Raw genomic sequence first — 15,595 nt, forward strand, 5'->3', positions numbered from 1 at the left:
GAAAAGAGATAGAATCACCAGGCAGTTGAAAGAGGCCAGTTGGGGGTGCATCCCTCCCCCCATCCCATATTGCCCCAGCCCCAAGCACCATTTAGGGAGGGTGGGGGCAAAATTATCTCCCCCCAACACCTTGTGATTCATTTGCTGGCTGTTCCCCTTCATCAGGAAAAAAGAGACAAGTTTGTTGATTCCTCACTCTGGCTGGGGAGCACATAGGGCATATGAACTGTGCAATTTGTTCTTGCTCCTTCACAGGGTCAGGAAGGGAAACAGCAAGCAGCAGGTTGGGTGGATGAAGTTTGCCCCCCCTCCTCCTTGCCCCAACTCCCCAATCCCCTGCCCTGAATCCCCCTCTTTAAGGACCCCACTAATGCTGGGTAAATGTGCTAGTTCTGAATATGATGAGTACTGATTCCAATTGATTTGTGTTTTGTGATCTGATGGTTTTGGAACCCAGTGAGTCTCTGCTGTGGGATTTGGGGGTCATGGAAGCCAGTAGATCTGGAAATTGTGACACTGTGTCCTGAGGGCAACTGGATTCAATGTCAATGAATGTCTATACGATCGAATGTCTGTGAGTTGTGATCCGATGGCTGTAGGATCCCACTGATCTCTTTTGTGATCTGAGGGCAATGGAATCCATAGGCTACATGCTTTGGGAGTCTGGCTCCAGTGGCTCAGCGCTTTGGGATCCCATGACGATGGGCTCCAGCGGCTTTGGGAACTTGGCTCCAGTGGCTCTGTGCTGTGCGATCTGGGGGCTAAGGATTCCATTGCGCCCTGTGCTACGCGATCCCAGGGCGACTGGATCCAGCAGGGGCCGGGCGCTTCGGGAGCGGCGCTCGGGTTGGTGCCTGCGGCGCAGCGCAGGGGGTGGGGACCTTCCCGCTCGCTCGCCGCCCGCGGGCGCTGGGGCTGGCTACCCAGAGTGCAGCAGGCGGGAGGAGGCGGCGCGGCAGCGGGGCTCCGGCTGCTCGTGCTCCCCTCGGCGCAGCGGGTCCCGGGCGCAGGCGGCGGCGCGGCCCAGAATGCTAGTGTGAGATGCTTCCCCCGGCAGCGGCTCCCCGGGCCCAGGCGGCGGCGGCCCCCGCGTGGATGCGGCTCCGGAGCCGGCGCTTCACGCTGCACAAACATTTCTATAGGACTCATTCGCCCTGCTGAGGAGAGCGGCCCAGCCCGGCCCCGCCCGGGCCATGCAGGCCCCCGGCCCGGCCCAGCCGCTCAGCGCCGCGCAGGTGGGCCGCCTGCGAGAGGAGCAGGGAAAGGTAAAGGCCGAGCAGCAGCGAGGGGTGCCCGGAGCGTGGGGCCCGGCGGGGGGAGGCGCCCGGGGAGGCCCAGGTCGCGGGCCCATGGCAGCCTTGGCCCGCTAACGGTTGCTGTCGCTTCCTCCGCCCCGGCAAGAGAGAGTGTGCGGGGAGCGCCTCTCTCCGGCGGGCCCGGGGCGCCCCCTGACCCTCTGGAGTCGGCTCTGGCCGGAGCGCAGCCAGGCAGCGCTGGAGCCTGGGTGCGCACCTCCCCCCGTAGTGCCATGGACCTCATCGCCTCCTCGCCTAACAGCAGGGGGGGGGGGGGGGGGGGGGGGGGCAGGGGACCGGTTTTGTCCCGGGGGAGGTAGAGGCCTGTGGGTGCCTTAACGCAGGTCTGCTTCCTAACCGGACCCCGTCCTAGCTTGTGGAGTGGCGCTGAAATCAACCAACGTCAAATGGCCCAGCTCTTCAGTAGACCAAGTGAAAGAAGAACTATCAGCCCTGAAGCAGAGCGTCCTCCAGGCTTCTGGCCCCGTGTTGCAGCCATGTTACTCAAATGCCATTTTTGTGTTTCTTTTCAATCCAAAGAGTACCGTTAAAGAAAGATTGGAAGATTCCCATATGTTTAACTGATGCACCATGTGGGCTCCCCTGGGGTCATTGTAATCTGTTATGTAAATTCTTGCCACCCCCCCCCCCCCCCACAAACATCCTTAAGGTTTTATGTCCAGGTGTAATTGTAGGTGCATAGAAGTACTAGATTTTCAAATTATTATTCTCTCAGATGCTTTTTCTTTGTTAATAGGAGAAATGATTATGTCCTTAGGTCTGCACATTGGTCCACACAGAGCCCCACTGGAATCAGTGTAGCTTCATATGTGCCATAAGGTCTCTGCCCCTGTGCACTAACTTGCATAGGTAGGGCATTAGGGACTAATCAGTCATTAACCTGATTTTAAAGACTGATTACTTTAGACTTGTGTTTAAAACATACGAACTATCAAATGTCTTTTAAAAAAAAGTTTACTGTCTTAGAATATGGAATGCCTGCCCTTACTCCATGCTGTAGATGGGTTTGTAACAAACTTGGAGATCTCTGCTTCTTAAGATTAGATTAGTTTTATCCAGTTACTAGGTGATTTATGTGATTTTGGGGTTGATAGCCCCCTGTCCTGAGACTACTTTTTAGATAATTAGGTACAGGTAGCTGCATACATGAAACTCATTGCATGATCAGAGGTACATGTAGCACACCATCAGCATGAGTATTTCATGCCAGTAATCTGTATTCCTTTTTGTTTGTCCTTTTAGTCTCTTCATAAGGTTAAAATTGTACATCCATCTTTAAAGTAACTATTTAGGTATAAAAGACAACTCTTAGTTCCTTTACTGTATGGTGCTTCCACCAATATCACTTTCACTGAAGGTAGTCAGCCTAAGTAATATATACACGATATAGATCCTGATTGTCTTCTGGAATATTGCCAATAAACAAGATGTCTGGCTTTGGAGGAAAAAACCCACATAATTATTTACAGATCTACCTAAATTGATATGGTGTTAACATGGCCTAAAATTAGGATAATATGGTGGGATACTTTGAATGGTCTCTTCTTATACAAGCATTAGATGAAAGTAAACTGCTCACCCTCTCTGCAGTCCAATTACTTTCCTGGGTAGTTGACTGTGATGGAGAATTACGCTTCTGTGGTGCTTTAGTGTCAATTGGTTATGGAGCGTAAGTGCATGCCTGTCAGGAGCATGTAGAATTATTCCCAGTTCATGGTAAGGCCCTTCAGTAAGCAAGTTTAAGACTGTTCGCAAGCAGATTTGCTTCAGTGGTAAAGAGACCCAAGAGGCCATTAATTAAGCTTCAGGCTGCTGTACCAAAATTGTATTTTATTATAAGGAAACTTTAAATAATTTCTGTAGATTGGCTAAAAAAATTTGAACTCTTCAGCGTCAGTAGAAAATTATCACGAGATGCTAATATCTTAGTTACAATGGAATGTAAGGATGAAGATATAGTGGGATCTGCCTCTGTAGAATAAAGAATTGGAAGCTGTACATAATCCTAGTACAATAGTGGTTTTGGTTATGAATTTTAAGGTTGATGAGAACATTTCATTTATATCATGACCCTCCTTTTCAGATATTCATGGTTTTCATAAACTGGAGCAAACTCTACTTGGAGACGAGCTTAAAAGTAGATATTATTGCTATAAAATTTTGCATAGTGCTTTTACTAGTCTAGTAGTCACATATGTTTCACAACGTGTGTTCTAATGCCCTACGACATTTTTTAATATATTCTCATTAGAAGTGGTCAAATAATGTTTGTCAAATAACTTGAAAATTTCATACTTTAAAAATTATTTAATATATTTTCATTGTCACTCAACTCTGACTGTTGGATTTACACAAATGTACACCCACACCAATCTTTATGTACAGGTAGTCCCCGAGTTACGCGGATCCGACTTATGTCGGATCCGCAGTTACGAACGGGGATTTTCTCACCCCAGAGGACTCGAGCGGCGGGACGCCTGGTCCCGCCGCCTGCCTCCTCCGGGGCGAGAAAAGCTGCTCCCCGTCTCCCTGGTCTGCTGCGGGAGCCAGCAGACCAGGGAGACGCGGAGCAAAGCCGCGCAGGACCCGGGGCCGGACCCACGGCCGCTTCAGCTGATACTCCAGCTGATCTGGAAGCGGCCGCGGGTCCGGCCCCGGGTCCTGTGCCGCTTTGCTCAGCGTCTCCCTGGTCTGCTGGGGGGGGACGCAGCTAGTGCCCCCCCCCCAGCAGACCAGGGAGATGTGGAGCAAAGCCTGGGGCCTGTGGTAGAGCAGGTGGGGCGCTGCCGGTTGGTCCCGCAGCACCTCTCCTTGGCACTACTGGACCATCCCGGCAGCACCCCAGCTGCTCAGCCCCAGGAGTCCTGATTCAGCCGCAGCTGATCAGTTTCAGCAGTGGCTGAATCAGGACGCCTGGGGCAGAGCAGCTGGGGTGCTGCTGGGTTGGTCCAGTAGCGCCGAGGAGCGGCCGCGCTACTGAACCAACCCAGCAGCACCCGAGCTGCTCTACCCCAGATGTCCCCAAGTTAGCCGCTGCTGAAACTGACCAGCGGCTGACTACAGGAAGCCCGAGGCAGAGTTGCTCTGCCCCAGGCTTCCTGGAATCAGCTGCTGATCAGTTTCAGCAGCAGCTGACTTGGGGACGCCTGGGGTTCTTAAGTTGAATCTGTATGTAAGTCAGAACTGGTGTCCAGATTCAGCGGCTGAATCTGGATGCCAGTTCCGACTTACATACAGATTTAACTTAAGAACAAACCTACAGTCCCTATCTTGTACGTAACCCGGGGACTGCCTGTAGTTTCAGTATGCCTTTTTTAGGACTGAACTTATGTTGAATAAAAATAAATCATTTAACTTCACTCCCATTAGTTCAGTGTTTCTCAAAGTGGTCCATGGGTCCACTCTGAGAAAGCTGCTAACAAGCTGTTCCGGTTTGTTTACTTATTGGCTCTGTAGCCACAGAGCCTCGTGGCTCCCATTGACTGCGGTTTGCCATTTGCAGCCAAACTCATTGTATGATCAGAGCTACATGTAGAACGCCATCAGCATGAGTATTTCATGCCAGTAATCTGTATTCCTTTTTGTTTGTCCTTTCGGTCTCTTCATAAAGTTAAAATTGTATATCCATCTTTAAAGTAACTCTGTGAGGCACCGTGGTTCTGGAGCTGGTAAGTAAACAACCCGGAGTGGCTTGCTAGCAGCTTTCTCAGAGTCCGTGGGCCACTTTGAGATAGGGATGTTAAATATCGGTTAATTGAATAGACGAGTAACTTCAGATAAAGTCTTATCAGTTACTTGACTATTCTATAGTCCCCAAGGGTGGGGCTGGCAGCCAGTGTGCTCCAGCCCCAGTCCTGAGGAGCCCCCTGACACACTGTGCTGCTGCCTCTTTATGATGCCAAGCAGGAGCTGGTCTGTGAGGGGAACCAGTTTAAAAACCAGCTCTCTTCGCAGACTGGCTGCCTGTTGCCTTTTGCTGCTGCCTCTGCCCATGTCTGTGTGGGGGTCTAAGCTCCTAGACCGGGCACAAGCTGGGACTGAGCTGGACTGCCTACCTGCCTAGCTTCTAATACACTTTAAATCAGGGCTACTCAACTTTGAAAGCCCAAGGGCCACAGTGATACTCGCAGCACATGGTGACGGCACAAATGAAGTGTGGTTGCATGTATGTGCAAATAGATTCTTTCACACTTACTTCTATTTATCCCTGCAAAAGCAAATTCCATTTCCCGAACAGGGTTGAAAACCTTATGTTCATCCAACAAGCATATCATCTTTGTTGCCATTTTTAATGTTTCTTATTAAAAATAAAATTATATATCAGTATTTGGGGTGTTTATCTTGAAGCTTCAGCTTGTGCGTTTCTTGGAGAGATTTTACAGTAAAAAGAAAAGTTTCCAAGCCAGAGCGCTTCAACCTGCGACAGGCAGGGAACTGGGCGAGTCAGGCCGAACAGGAGAGGTAAAAAAGGTCAAGTGACTGGGAACCACGTTCTGGATTCTCACAGGGCTGACGTCCCCATCCGGAAGTCCGTCATTCTGTGTTGGATGGAGGCAGGGCTGCCCGGCCAGGGCACCGGAGCCAAATGTGGCCATTGTGAGCCAATCATCACCTCTCAGGCTCCGCCCACAATACTAAGCAGCCAGATGCCCCGTGGCTCCCAATACCTCCTCCCTAGGGACTAGAAACACTGACACCCTGTACCTGTCTGTTCCAGCCAGCCCGTCCGCTTGCGTCTTTCAGTGTTCACCCTGCCTGGGAGATGCCTCGCCATTGTGGAGCGTATTCCCAGCAGAGGTCATGTTCAAAGGATCCCATCCACGGGCCAAATGTTGAGCCCTGCGTAAACCCAAACCCGGGCCACAAACAAATGGGCTGCAGGACCCGTATTAAGTAACCCTGCTTTAAATGCAGAGCCACAGCAGGGGTAGGTCCTGAACCTGTGGGGAGGAAGGGAGGAGGCAAGGATGTGTGTAGTCTATAGTAGAAATGTAATAGTATAGTCGATTACCGCTTAACCGATAAGCAAAAACTTAGAGGTTAATGCTATAGACTACATGCATTTCTCCCCCCCCCCCCCCACTCTTGCCAGTAGATTTTTTTAGCAGGCTGGCCAGCAGCCCAGCTCAGTCCAGGATTGCACTGGGTCTTGGACCTCTCCCCCCCCCCCCCCCCCCGCCCGTGGCTCTGCATTTAAAGTGTATTAAGAGCTAGGCGAGCAGGCAGCCTGGCTCAGTTCTGGCTTGTGCTTGTTCTTAGAGCTCAGAACCCCCCCCCCCCCCCCCAGACAGGGGCTGCCCAGGGACTACAGAATAGTTGACTGTCTGATAAGAATTAATGCGGTTAATTGACTATTCAATTAACCGTTACATAACATCCCTAGTCTATAGCATTAACAGATAAGCTTTACTTATCCGTTAATTGGTTAATCGACGACACTATTACATCCCTACTTGAAACAAGGAACTAGGTTGAACCTTATACCATATTGTGTTGCTTTCCTCTCTAGGCTTGGAAATAATGAGATACCATATTAATTACCTCCAGACCAAAAATATTTTTATTTGAACCATGATTGATTTTCAGAATGCATACTGCTCGGTAAAGTGGTTACATGTTGCATTCTTTTACTCTTTTAGGCATGACTTTGGGCTTTTAAAGTGTAGCGAATACCTCACAATCTTTTCAATAACAGGAATCCCTTTTCATCTACCCAGGACCTCTCTTCTGTTTATCAATGTAGAAAGAGCAGGATGTTCCTGTCCCACTGTTACCTGTTTGTGGTGACAACATCCCAGTATAGTAACTCTGTTGCAGAATGATTTTAATTTTTGGTTAGAATAGCCAACTGCTTGTTGGACACTTTTCATCTTGTCACTTTGTAGTGTTAAGGCCAAACCATTAAAAGCAATTTCCGAAACATCTACTAAAGATACCTTGAAGAAAACCATATCTTAGAATATGTATCTTGGGGATATATTATAGAACAATATCTAGTCATTTTCATAATAAAGACTGTCACTGAAAGCATCACTTCTGTTTAAAGTTTTGAATGCTTTTATTAACCCCCCCCCACATATATATTAGGGATGTTAAAAATAGTGTAATAGAGTAACTCTGTAACTGCTGAAACTTTCAGTTGTTACATAGAAGCTTCAGGGGGTAGCCGAGTTAGTCCGTTACAGAAAAAAAAAAACCCAAATGGTCTGGTAGCACTTTATAGAATAACAAAACTTGTAGCTGGTATCATGAACTTTCGTGGGCGCAGCCCACTTCTTCAGACTCTGCAGTATAAAGCTCAGCTTTATACTGCAGAGCCCATAGCACAGGGAGTGGAGCTGGTTGCTAAATGTGGCAGCGAAGCTACCTCTCCAGGAGCAGAGCTGGTAGCCATCTCCCTGGGAGGCTGAGTGTAACGGACACCATTAACTGCTACACAACTGCTTATTGGTTAAATGATCATTTGTTTACACTCTTACATCCCTTATATGTATCATTGCTTGATTGAAAGTACCTGTTAGAGATGTAAGGGGGTAGTTGACTTGACTACTTGCATTCCCCCACACCTGGTCCTATACCTGACGTGAGCCATTCTGCCTATCTACTAATTGAGTAGTTGATAAAAATTCCTATCAACTACTTGATTAGTTATCTGCCTCTTAACATTCCTAGTACCTGTTGGTTAGAAATATTATGTTAAACCCACTGCTTGTAGGAAGTACCGTGCAGATATTTAAAGAGGCAAAATCTCATGCTCTATAGCCTGATTTTAAATTTAACAGTTTATATATAAATGTGATTCCCAATGACTGATTGTGGATTACTAAGAGAGAAGAGGTAGATGAGTGTTCTGTACTGTTTGTCATAATTTTGCAGACAGTTAATTTGCAATGGACTGATTTGTTCAGTTCTTAAGCACTTGCCATACAGAATGCACAATGTATTTGTTACAAAATAGGAGATGTTTACAGAACCAATTAGATGCACAAGGGACATGTTGAGCACAAATGCAATCTTGGGTAATCTAGCAAATTCCATTGAGGGTCTGGACCTATTGGTTTTAGTAAGAATAGATTTTTAAGATATTCACGTTTCAGGAAGAGGTGGAAAATGACTCTTCTGCAACTCACCATAACATCTAAATATCATGAGGTTTTATGGCACCTGTTAATGTAACTTACTGGTCAATGTACGTTACATGTCTCTGACAGATTACTCTTCTGCATTTAATTGATAAGAGATGATGTTATCTTTAACTTCAAATGGTATGAGTAATGGCCTTAGATGCATTTACAGTTTTTCAACAGTTGAGGAAAACAGTAGAAATGTGGCCTTTTTTCGAAAAAACTTCCTCTGCATCTAGACTGCCACCACGTTCTTTCGACTGTGGTAAACCTCATTTTACAAGGAAGAAGGCCTTTTTTCGAAAGTGCTGTTTTGAAAAAAGGCGTTATTGAATGCAAACAGTGCTTTTTCAAAAGACTGCCTGCGTGCTCTCTTTTGAAGAAACGGCTTGCTTTATCGAAAGTACTGGTTGTAGTCTAGACTCTCTTTCTCAAAAGTATCTTTCAAAAAAGCCTCTTTTGAAAGAGGCTTGCAGTATAGACATAGCCTAAGATGAAGCCTCTGCCTTTGGTTTGTCCTTTACCTTTATGCGTAACTCCAGTTTTTGTCTCTTCTGTTGTTTCAGTTTTTTTTCAGGCAACATCCTCAGTACAAAATTTGTAAAATTAGTAATGGCTTCAGAACTCTTCAGAACTGCAGGAACAATAATAATGATCAGAATCTTTTGCCTTTCACTCTGAGCTTATTGGTACTTCAGGCTAAATCAGCACTCCTGTCATTCTGGTGAAGGCAAGCTCTGTACTCCACCTCCTCATGAGGTAATTCAGCGACGTCTCTTGTTGACATAGCACAGTGTAGAACTGCTGTAAGTGCAGCTAAGTAACTTAGGTCAGTTTTTAGCTTTAGTGTAGACTAGCCCTTTGATACAGTGGAGGCACTCTAGCTGCCTGCAGATTCAAGAAAATGACTCTGTATTGCTTTATACATAGTTCATGGTTGGAAGCTTATCTTTATAGCCATGAGTTCTAGAAATATATTTTTTAAAAATGAAGACGGCTATCAGCAATTTCAGCAGATTTTAGATCCTGTTGCGGTTGAGGGCAAGATTCTTTCTTATAAGGGGCATGTAGATTTTACAAGCTTTGATGACAAATATCTACTTTCATATTAGGAAGTAATGACATACATAAATATATATTTATTAGCCAAAATATATATGACAAAGAGTATGCCAAAATAATAGCTACTACCATTGTAAAGTACTTAGAAAGTACATTATTGTGCTTCATTGAAAGAGGGGAGGCACTTCCCTTGTTGCCCCATTAAATGGTAGTAACTATCTACATAATCAGAATATTGATAAATTCAGGGGAGAAGGTGTTTACTGATTGTCTAAATATATATATGCTTATTATCTTTGTAGCAATTAGATTTACTCAGTGGGAAGAACAATGCATTATCTTTAAGTATGCTGGACTCTCAGTCCTGTTGTCCAATGGTACTTGTATCTAGATGAAGCTGAGTAGTGACAGACCAATTTTGTTGGCATCTGTTTTGCTGCATCACTTTCTCAGGAATGTCCTTTATGGTTAGCTTAGCTTCCAACGAATTACGTGATTGAATCCTTTTTTTAAAATATATATATGTCCAAATACCACTTCAATCTCTAGGCACCCTGTCAGACACTTTTTCTGTATATAGTGATTCTCTTCTTGCTTTCTGAAGTGCTGTTTGTGAAGAAAAGGCCACATTCACTAGTTGTCTAAAAGACTGAGGCTATCAGGTACAAAGCTTTCTTGATCTTCTAGATCAACTGGTTACCTGTCTTATCTTCTTTTGATCAATAATTGATAACTGGAATGAATCATGAGATTTTCTCACATTCCCAGGGAAATGTATTCCCTTATCCTGGAATTAAACGTCTGCTGATTTTATAGCATCAGATATTAGCTCTGATTCTAGCAGATGTTTAAAAAGATTAACTAATACTCACTCTTATTTGAGAAAGTGAACATTTAAAAATGTATAGCAAAATATACTATGGAGAAAGGAATCTTTCAGCCCAAAGCTGCACCTGTTAGAAGGGATTGCTACATGTCCCATAATTTTGTGTGCTATATAGCACATCTAAACGGGTTTCCAGAAAGCTAGCAGTGTGCTATCAAAGAGTTGTGAAAACAAGTAAATTTAACACAGGTTAAATTGTGTAACTGATTAAACTGTTAATTAACTGTTAACTAATTGAACTGTTTTGTGAACAGCTTTTCTTTATCCTGGTTGTGACTGTATTCTGCCTATGTATTTCAGTGTACCAGTTCACCATGGTAGATAGATTAAGGCTACACTGCCATTTACTGTTCTGCAACTCTGGCTCAAGAATATGATGTCCCCCTCTCCTGCAACTAGTTGCAGTGCTGTAAAGGGCCAGTTAAACTAGTTTCCAGTGGTGGGAGCCATGCTCCCACTAATGTTAGCTACTCCCCTGGTGGAGGTGGTTTACATAGAGCACTTTGAAGCATTACAGCAGCTTCACTTTAATTTTAGAAGTGTAGGAAAAACTCAAGCTTCCACAGGACTCATAATATCATTGCACTTGGTTCACTTTCAGAGTATGTCAACAGATGGAATGGCCAGAGCCATTCATCAAAATCTTACCAATTTCACTGTAGTAACTTCTGATCTTTCAGTAATTTAAGTGTTTGCTTCTGCTGAGTTATAGTATCATACTTTTTATCAATAAAGCTAATGTTATTTTAATATGTTGAAAAGGTTACATTTGTTCAGGTTACATAAAATTTCGTATCGATGTGATTTTGAAGACCCCATTAACATAGCATCTGTTGTTATTCCCCCTGAAAATCTGGATAACAGTTCATAGAGTGACTCACACTCACAGGACCTTGTAGGTGTGCAGTCAGTACTTTCTGAGTGTCATGCCACAGATGGAAAGAGATTATACCGCTGTTTTATCTGCTATTTATTGGGGGAGCCTGTATAGGGTCTGTTTCTTAAAAGTAGTCCATCCAGTCCACTAATGAACCCAGACCTTCCTTTCCTTACATAATATCAGCCATTCAGACAGACGACTCTTTGGGCACTGTATCTCCATGGAGGATCTCAGGCCTCCTCCATGGAATACTCTCCCATTGTCTTGGTAGCCTAGCCCTATAGGACAGGGCTGGGGAACCTAAGGCCTAGGGGCTAGATGCAGCCCCTGACTTGCCTGGATCTGGCCCCCGAGCCTCAGGGCTCCCCTCAGCACTGGAGAGCCCATGCTGGTGCTTCAGCCCTCCCACAGGGCTTGTGCACACAAAATCTACTAACATGGGTCCCCCTAGGCTCTGGTGTGCGAGGGGAATATTGGTGTGTCTTTCCGCTTCTCAGTTGGGGGCCACATCAATGAGAATTTGTTTGGGTTCTTTGCTTCTCGACTGATTTTTCTGTAGGTCGGCGGCCCCGAACCAAAATAAAGTACTAGTTGAACTCTCGTTAAAGCAGGGCTATTCAACTTTGGAAGCCCCAGGAACCACAGTGATACTCCCAGCACATGCCGATGGCTGCAGCTTAAGTGTGGTTGCATGTACATGCAAATACATATACTAATATATGCAACTAGCTTCTTTCACATTGATGGGCATGAATACAAAGATTAATCCTTAACCCATGGTGCCGGACCCAAATGTGGCCAGTGTAAGCCAGTCAGCACCTCTCAGGCTCTGCCCACAAGGCTAAGCAGCCAGCACTTCCCATAATGCCCTGGTGCTCCTGGCACCTTCTCCCTGGGGGCTAGAAACACTGACACTCTATACCCCTCAGTTCCAGTCAGCCCATCTGCTTGCATCTTTCAGTGCTCACCCTGCCAGGGAAATGCCTTGCCATTGTGGATCATGTTCCCAGTGGAAACCATGTTCAAAGGATCCCACCTATGGGCCATGTGTTGAGCCCCGTGTAAATCCAGACTGCACCACGGGTCATATACACATGCACAAGGTACTTGTCACGTTTTTTTAAGTTTTAAAAAATTGTTATATTTTCACTCACATTAATTGGCCCAGAAAATTCAGAATAAGGAGCCCCTCATATCTGTCAGACTGAGCAGAGAGTATGAGATTTCTCCTGCTCCCTAGATAATTCCTTCTCTTCCATGACTTTTTATTGGTTCTGCTAAAAATTTAGAAATTGCTGAAATCATTCATCTACCTGGTAATTAATAATTTTGAATGCATTTTCTGATACTTAACCAATCCTGTATTCTTTCAGGACAGTTGACATGTGAAAGTTTAGTTTTTCACTTTTTTGCTTTGGACATAATTAAGAATTATTATTAGAGTTTTTTATGCTTGCCAAAATCATAATTTCCTCCAATTATCTCTCCTCTGCTATGCCCCATCTCATTTAACTCAGAGCCAAGAAAAACACCTTTGGACTGAGACTATATTAATAATTTTGAAATACAGTATTGTAATCAATAACTTGATTTAAGCAATGAACATTAAATTTCAACAGTGCTTTTTGCCTTTCAATTAAATGAAAACATTTACCACTGAGTAAAGAGCTTTAATAATTTTATTTCTTGTTGTGCCATTTTGTTTTTGGAAATATCAAAATTGGAAATATTTTTGAAAAGGTAAACATGATTGAAAATGGACTCAAGGGGAAATCTTTATATCATTCTCCACCCGTGCTATATTTTAGATTAGAAATTATAGCTTCCTAAGGAAAAATTAAAATTTCATTTTACATGTTTATGTTGCTTGTGACTTGTTGTTGCTTGATTTTTACCAAGAAATTACTTCAATATTTGGACATCCAGCTGTTTTATTATATTTAATATTTATTAGTCATATTTTGAATTGTTACAATTTCATCAGTTAATTCAGTTTTGCTATGTCTTTTTGTTATGTGGTGTGGCAAAAAAATCACATATGATCTACTTGGCCCAATGGGTCTTGATCTTGAAAATTATCATGCATGTAGTTTATTTAACTTCCATGTTCACATACACATACACAGAGTCAAACAATTTAAACTCTGAATAATCCTAAGTATATCAGTATTAAAAATGAGTTTGATTTGTATCTTGGACCCTACTCTACATTGAGTTGTGTTGCAAAGAACATTATACAACTAGATTATGGTAATCTGCTCATGGGAGGACCTGAACCACAGAACCAAGGTCAAGACAGAGTTCTTTGCAAAATCCCAAATGGCCAGTTTCTTAAAGGTAAAATATTGGTTTTAGGTTTATTAGACTGCAACTAACACCTCATTACTTTCCTTCACTTTCACAAAAAGAGTCCTATACTCTCAGTTTTCCTTATAACATGATTGAAAGAAAATGTTTCAAGTCAAACTAATTTAAGATTAAACTGTCACAAATTATTTTATTACAGCATGTACACAAATTGCTTACATATCTGATCACATTCTGATTACTTTTCAAGTGGTAAATAATGCTACTTACCTCTTATATAGTGCTTTACATTTTCAAAGTGCTTTTCAGTCATTAGCTAATTAATCAGCATAATACTCTGGTGAGGTAGGTACATTAGTATTATTTATCCCCATTTTACAGATGAAGAAATTTAGACTGAGATGATTTACTCAAGGCCAAATGAAAGCATTCAGTGTCAGAGACTGGATTATATCTCTTGAGTTCTTGGCTCCTAATTGTATGTCATGCTTAATCTCAGAGTACTAAATTTTATTAAACATATCTATGTTGTGCCAGTCTAATTAGTATGTGACTCACTCTTTGTGTGCATATACAAATCAAACATTTGATTAGATGCTTTGCCAGTTAGTCCCTTGCACGGTACTAGGATAATGTGTACATGGGTTAGTATTTGCCCATGCAAGTGTACATGTACAGGGTTTGAAAATCCACTCACCCACTTGCCTGTAACAAACAGGAATATTTCCTAGATATCACCTTCTGCAGAGATTAAACTTTCATTTGAAAAAATTAATTTCCAACTTTTATAGTTTAGAACATATCCATTGAAGTGTGAATTGAGTGTAACAGGTACGGTGATGTCACCTTGTGTCTGTAAGTAGATGACTTCATTGCCATTATTAGTGCTTACTCATAACGTTTTCCTAGTTTCAGCAAAAGGAAAACTGATCAGAAGCATGTTAGTGTGCTCTGCTGCTGTTCAGAACCTGTAGAAAATAGTAATAGAAATGTAGCCGTGTTAGTCTGGTGTAGCTGAAGCAAAATACAGAACTATGTAGCACTTTAAAGACTAACAAGATTGTTTATTAGATGATGAGCTTTCGTGGGCCAGACCCACTTCCTCAGATCAAGTAGTGGAAGAAAATAGTCACAACCATATATACCAAAGGATACAATTTTAAAAAAATGAACACATATGAAAAGGACAAATCAAATTTCAGAACAGAAGAGGGATGGGGGGGGAGGTGAATGTCTGTGGGCTAATGATTAGCCCACAGACATTCACCTTCCCCCCTCCCACCCCCTTCTGTTCTGAAATTTGATTTGTCCTTTTCATATGTGTTCATTTTTTTAAAATTGTATCCTTTGGTATATATGGTTGTGACTATTTTCTTCCACTACTTGATCTGAGGAAGTGGCCCACGAAAGCTCATCATCTAATAAACCATCTTGTTAGTCTTTAAAGTGCTACATAGTCCTGTATTTTGCTGTAGAAAATAGGTAAGAGTCAGCAGATTAACTTCATTGTGCTACTGTGAGAAACACTAAAATAGACACTGGTGCTGTTGGAGAGAAAGACAATTTAAAAAAATAATAATCCCAAATGGGGTGAAATAGCAGAGTCACTCTATGCCATCTTAATAAAATAGTAATAATGAACTATTATAAAATAGTCATATCTGCTACTTCAGTTACAGTAGCAACTGTCACTGTTTTGTACAATATCTACCTCTTCATCTTTCAACTGTGATATGGAAATCAGGGTGTAGCAGTTGTCAAATTTAGGGAAAAAAGGTTAAACATAAAATGGATTATTTAAAAAGCAACAATGTAAACTTTCCGTTTAAATATCTTGAAATAATAAAAATGAAATCCAGCATTTATTTTTCAATTTTTAAAGTTTAGTTCTTAATCAAGGAATTTAAAATAATGGAGGGACAATTTGAAAATATGCAAAATAAGAGTAAAAGCTGTGCTTCTCTGTTTTATTGTCTGCTGTACGTAATGGGGAGACTCACAGTATGATGCCCCCTTGTGG

At 43.1% G+C, this 15,595-nt stretch overlaps 1 protein-coding gene across 2 annotated transcripts in view; it reads left to right on the forward strand.

Annotated features, from left to right (window-relative positions):
• The first annotated feature begins 850 nt into the window (after positions 1 to 850).
• URI1 (URI1 prefoldin like chaperone) overlaps positions 851 to 15,595 on the forward strand; it is a 62,112-nt gene continuing 47,367 nt past the window's right edge. Inside the window, exon 1 of one of the 2 annotated variants that reach the window (XM_075940174.2) lies at positions 851 to 1,265. In XM_075940174.2, coding sequence (XP_075796289.2) covers positions 1,194 to 1,265 — 72 coding nt within the window. In that variant the 5' untranslated portion in view covers positions 851 to 1,193. Of the gene's footprint in view, positions 1,266 to 6,603; positions 13,617 to 15,595 lie in introns of those variants that run through there. The other variant, XM_089781476.1, reaches the window with a different exon arrangement.

The sequence above is a fragment of the Pelodiscus sinensis genome, chromosome 12 (genome assembly GCF_052426305.1).
Source record: "Pelodiscus sinensis isolate ZL-2025 chromosome 12, ASM5242630v1, whole genome shotgun sequence".
Classification (NCBI taxonomy): domain Eukaryota; kingdom Metazoa; phylum Chordata; order Testudines; family Trionychidae; genus Pelodiscus; species Pelodiscus sinensis.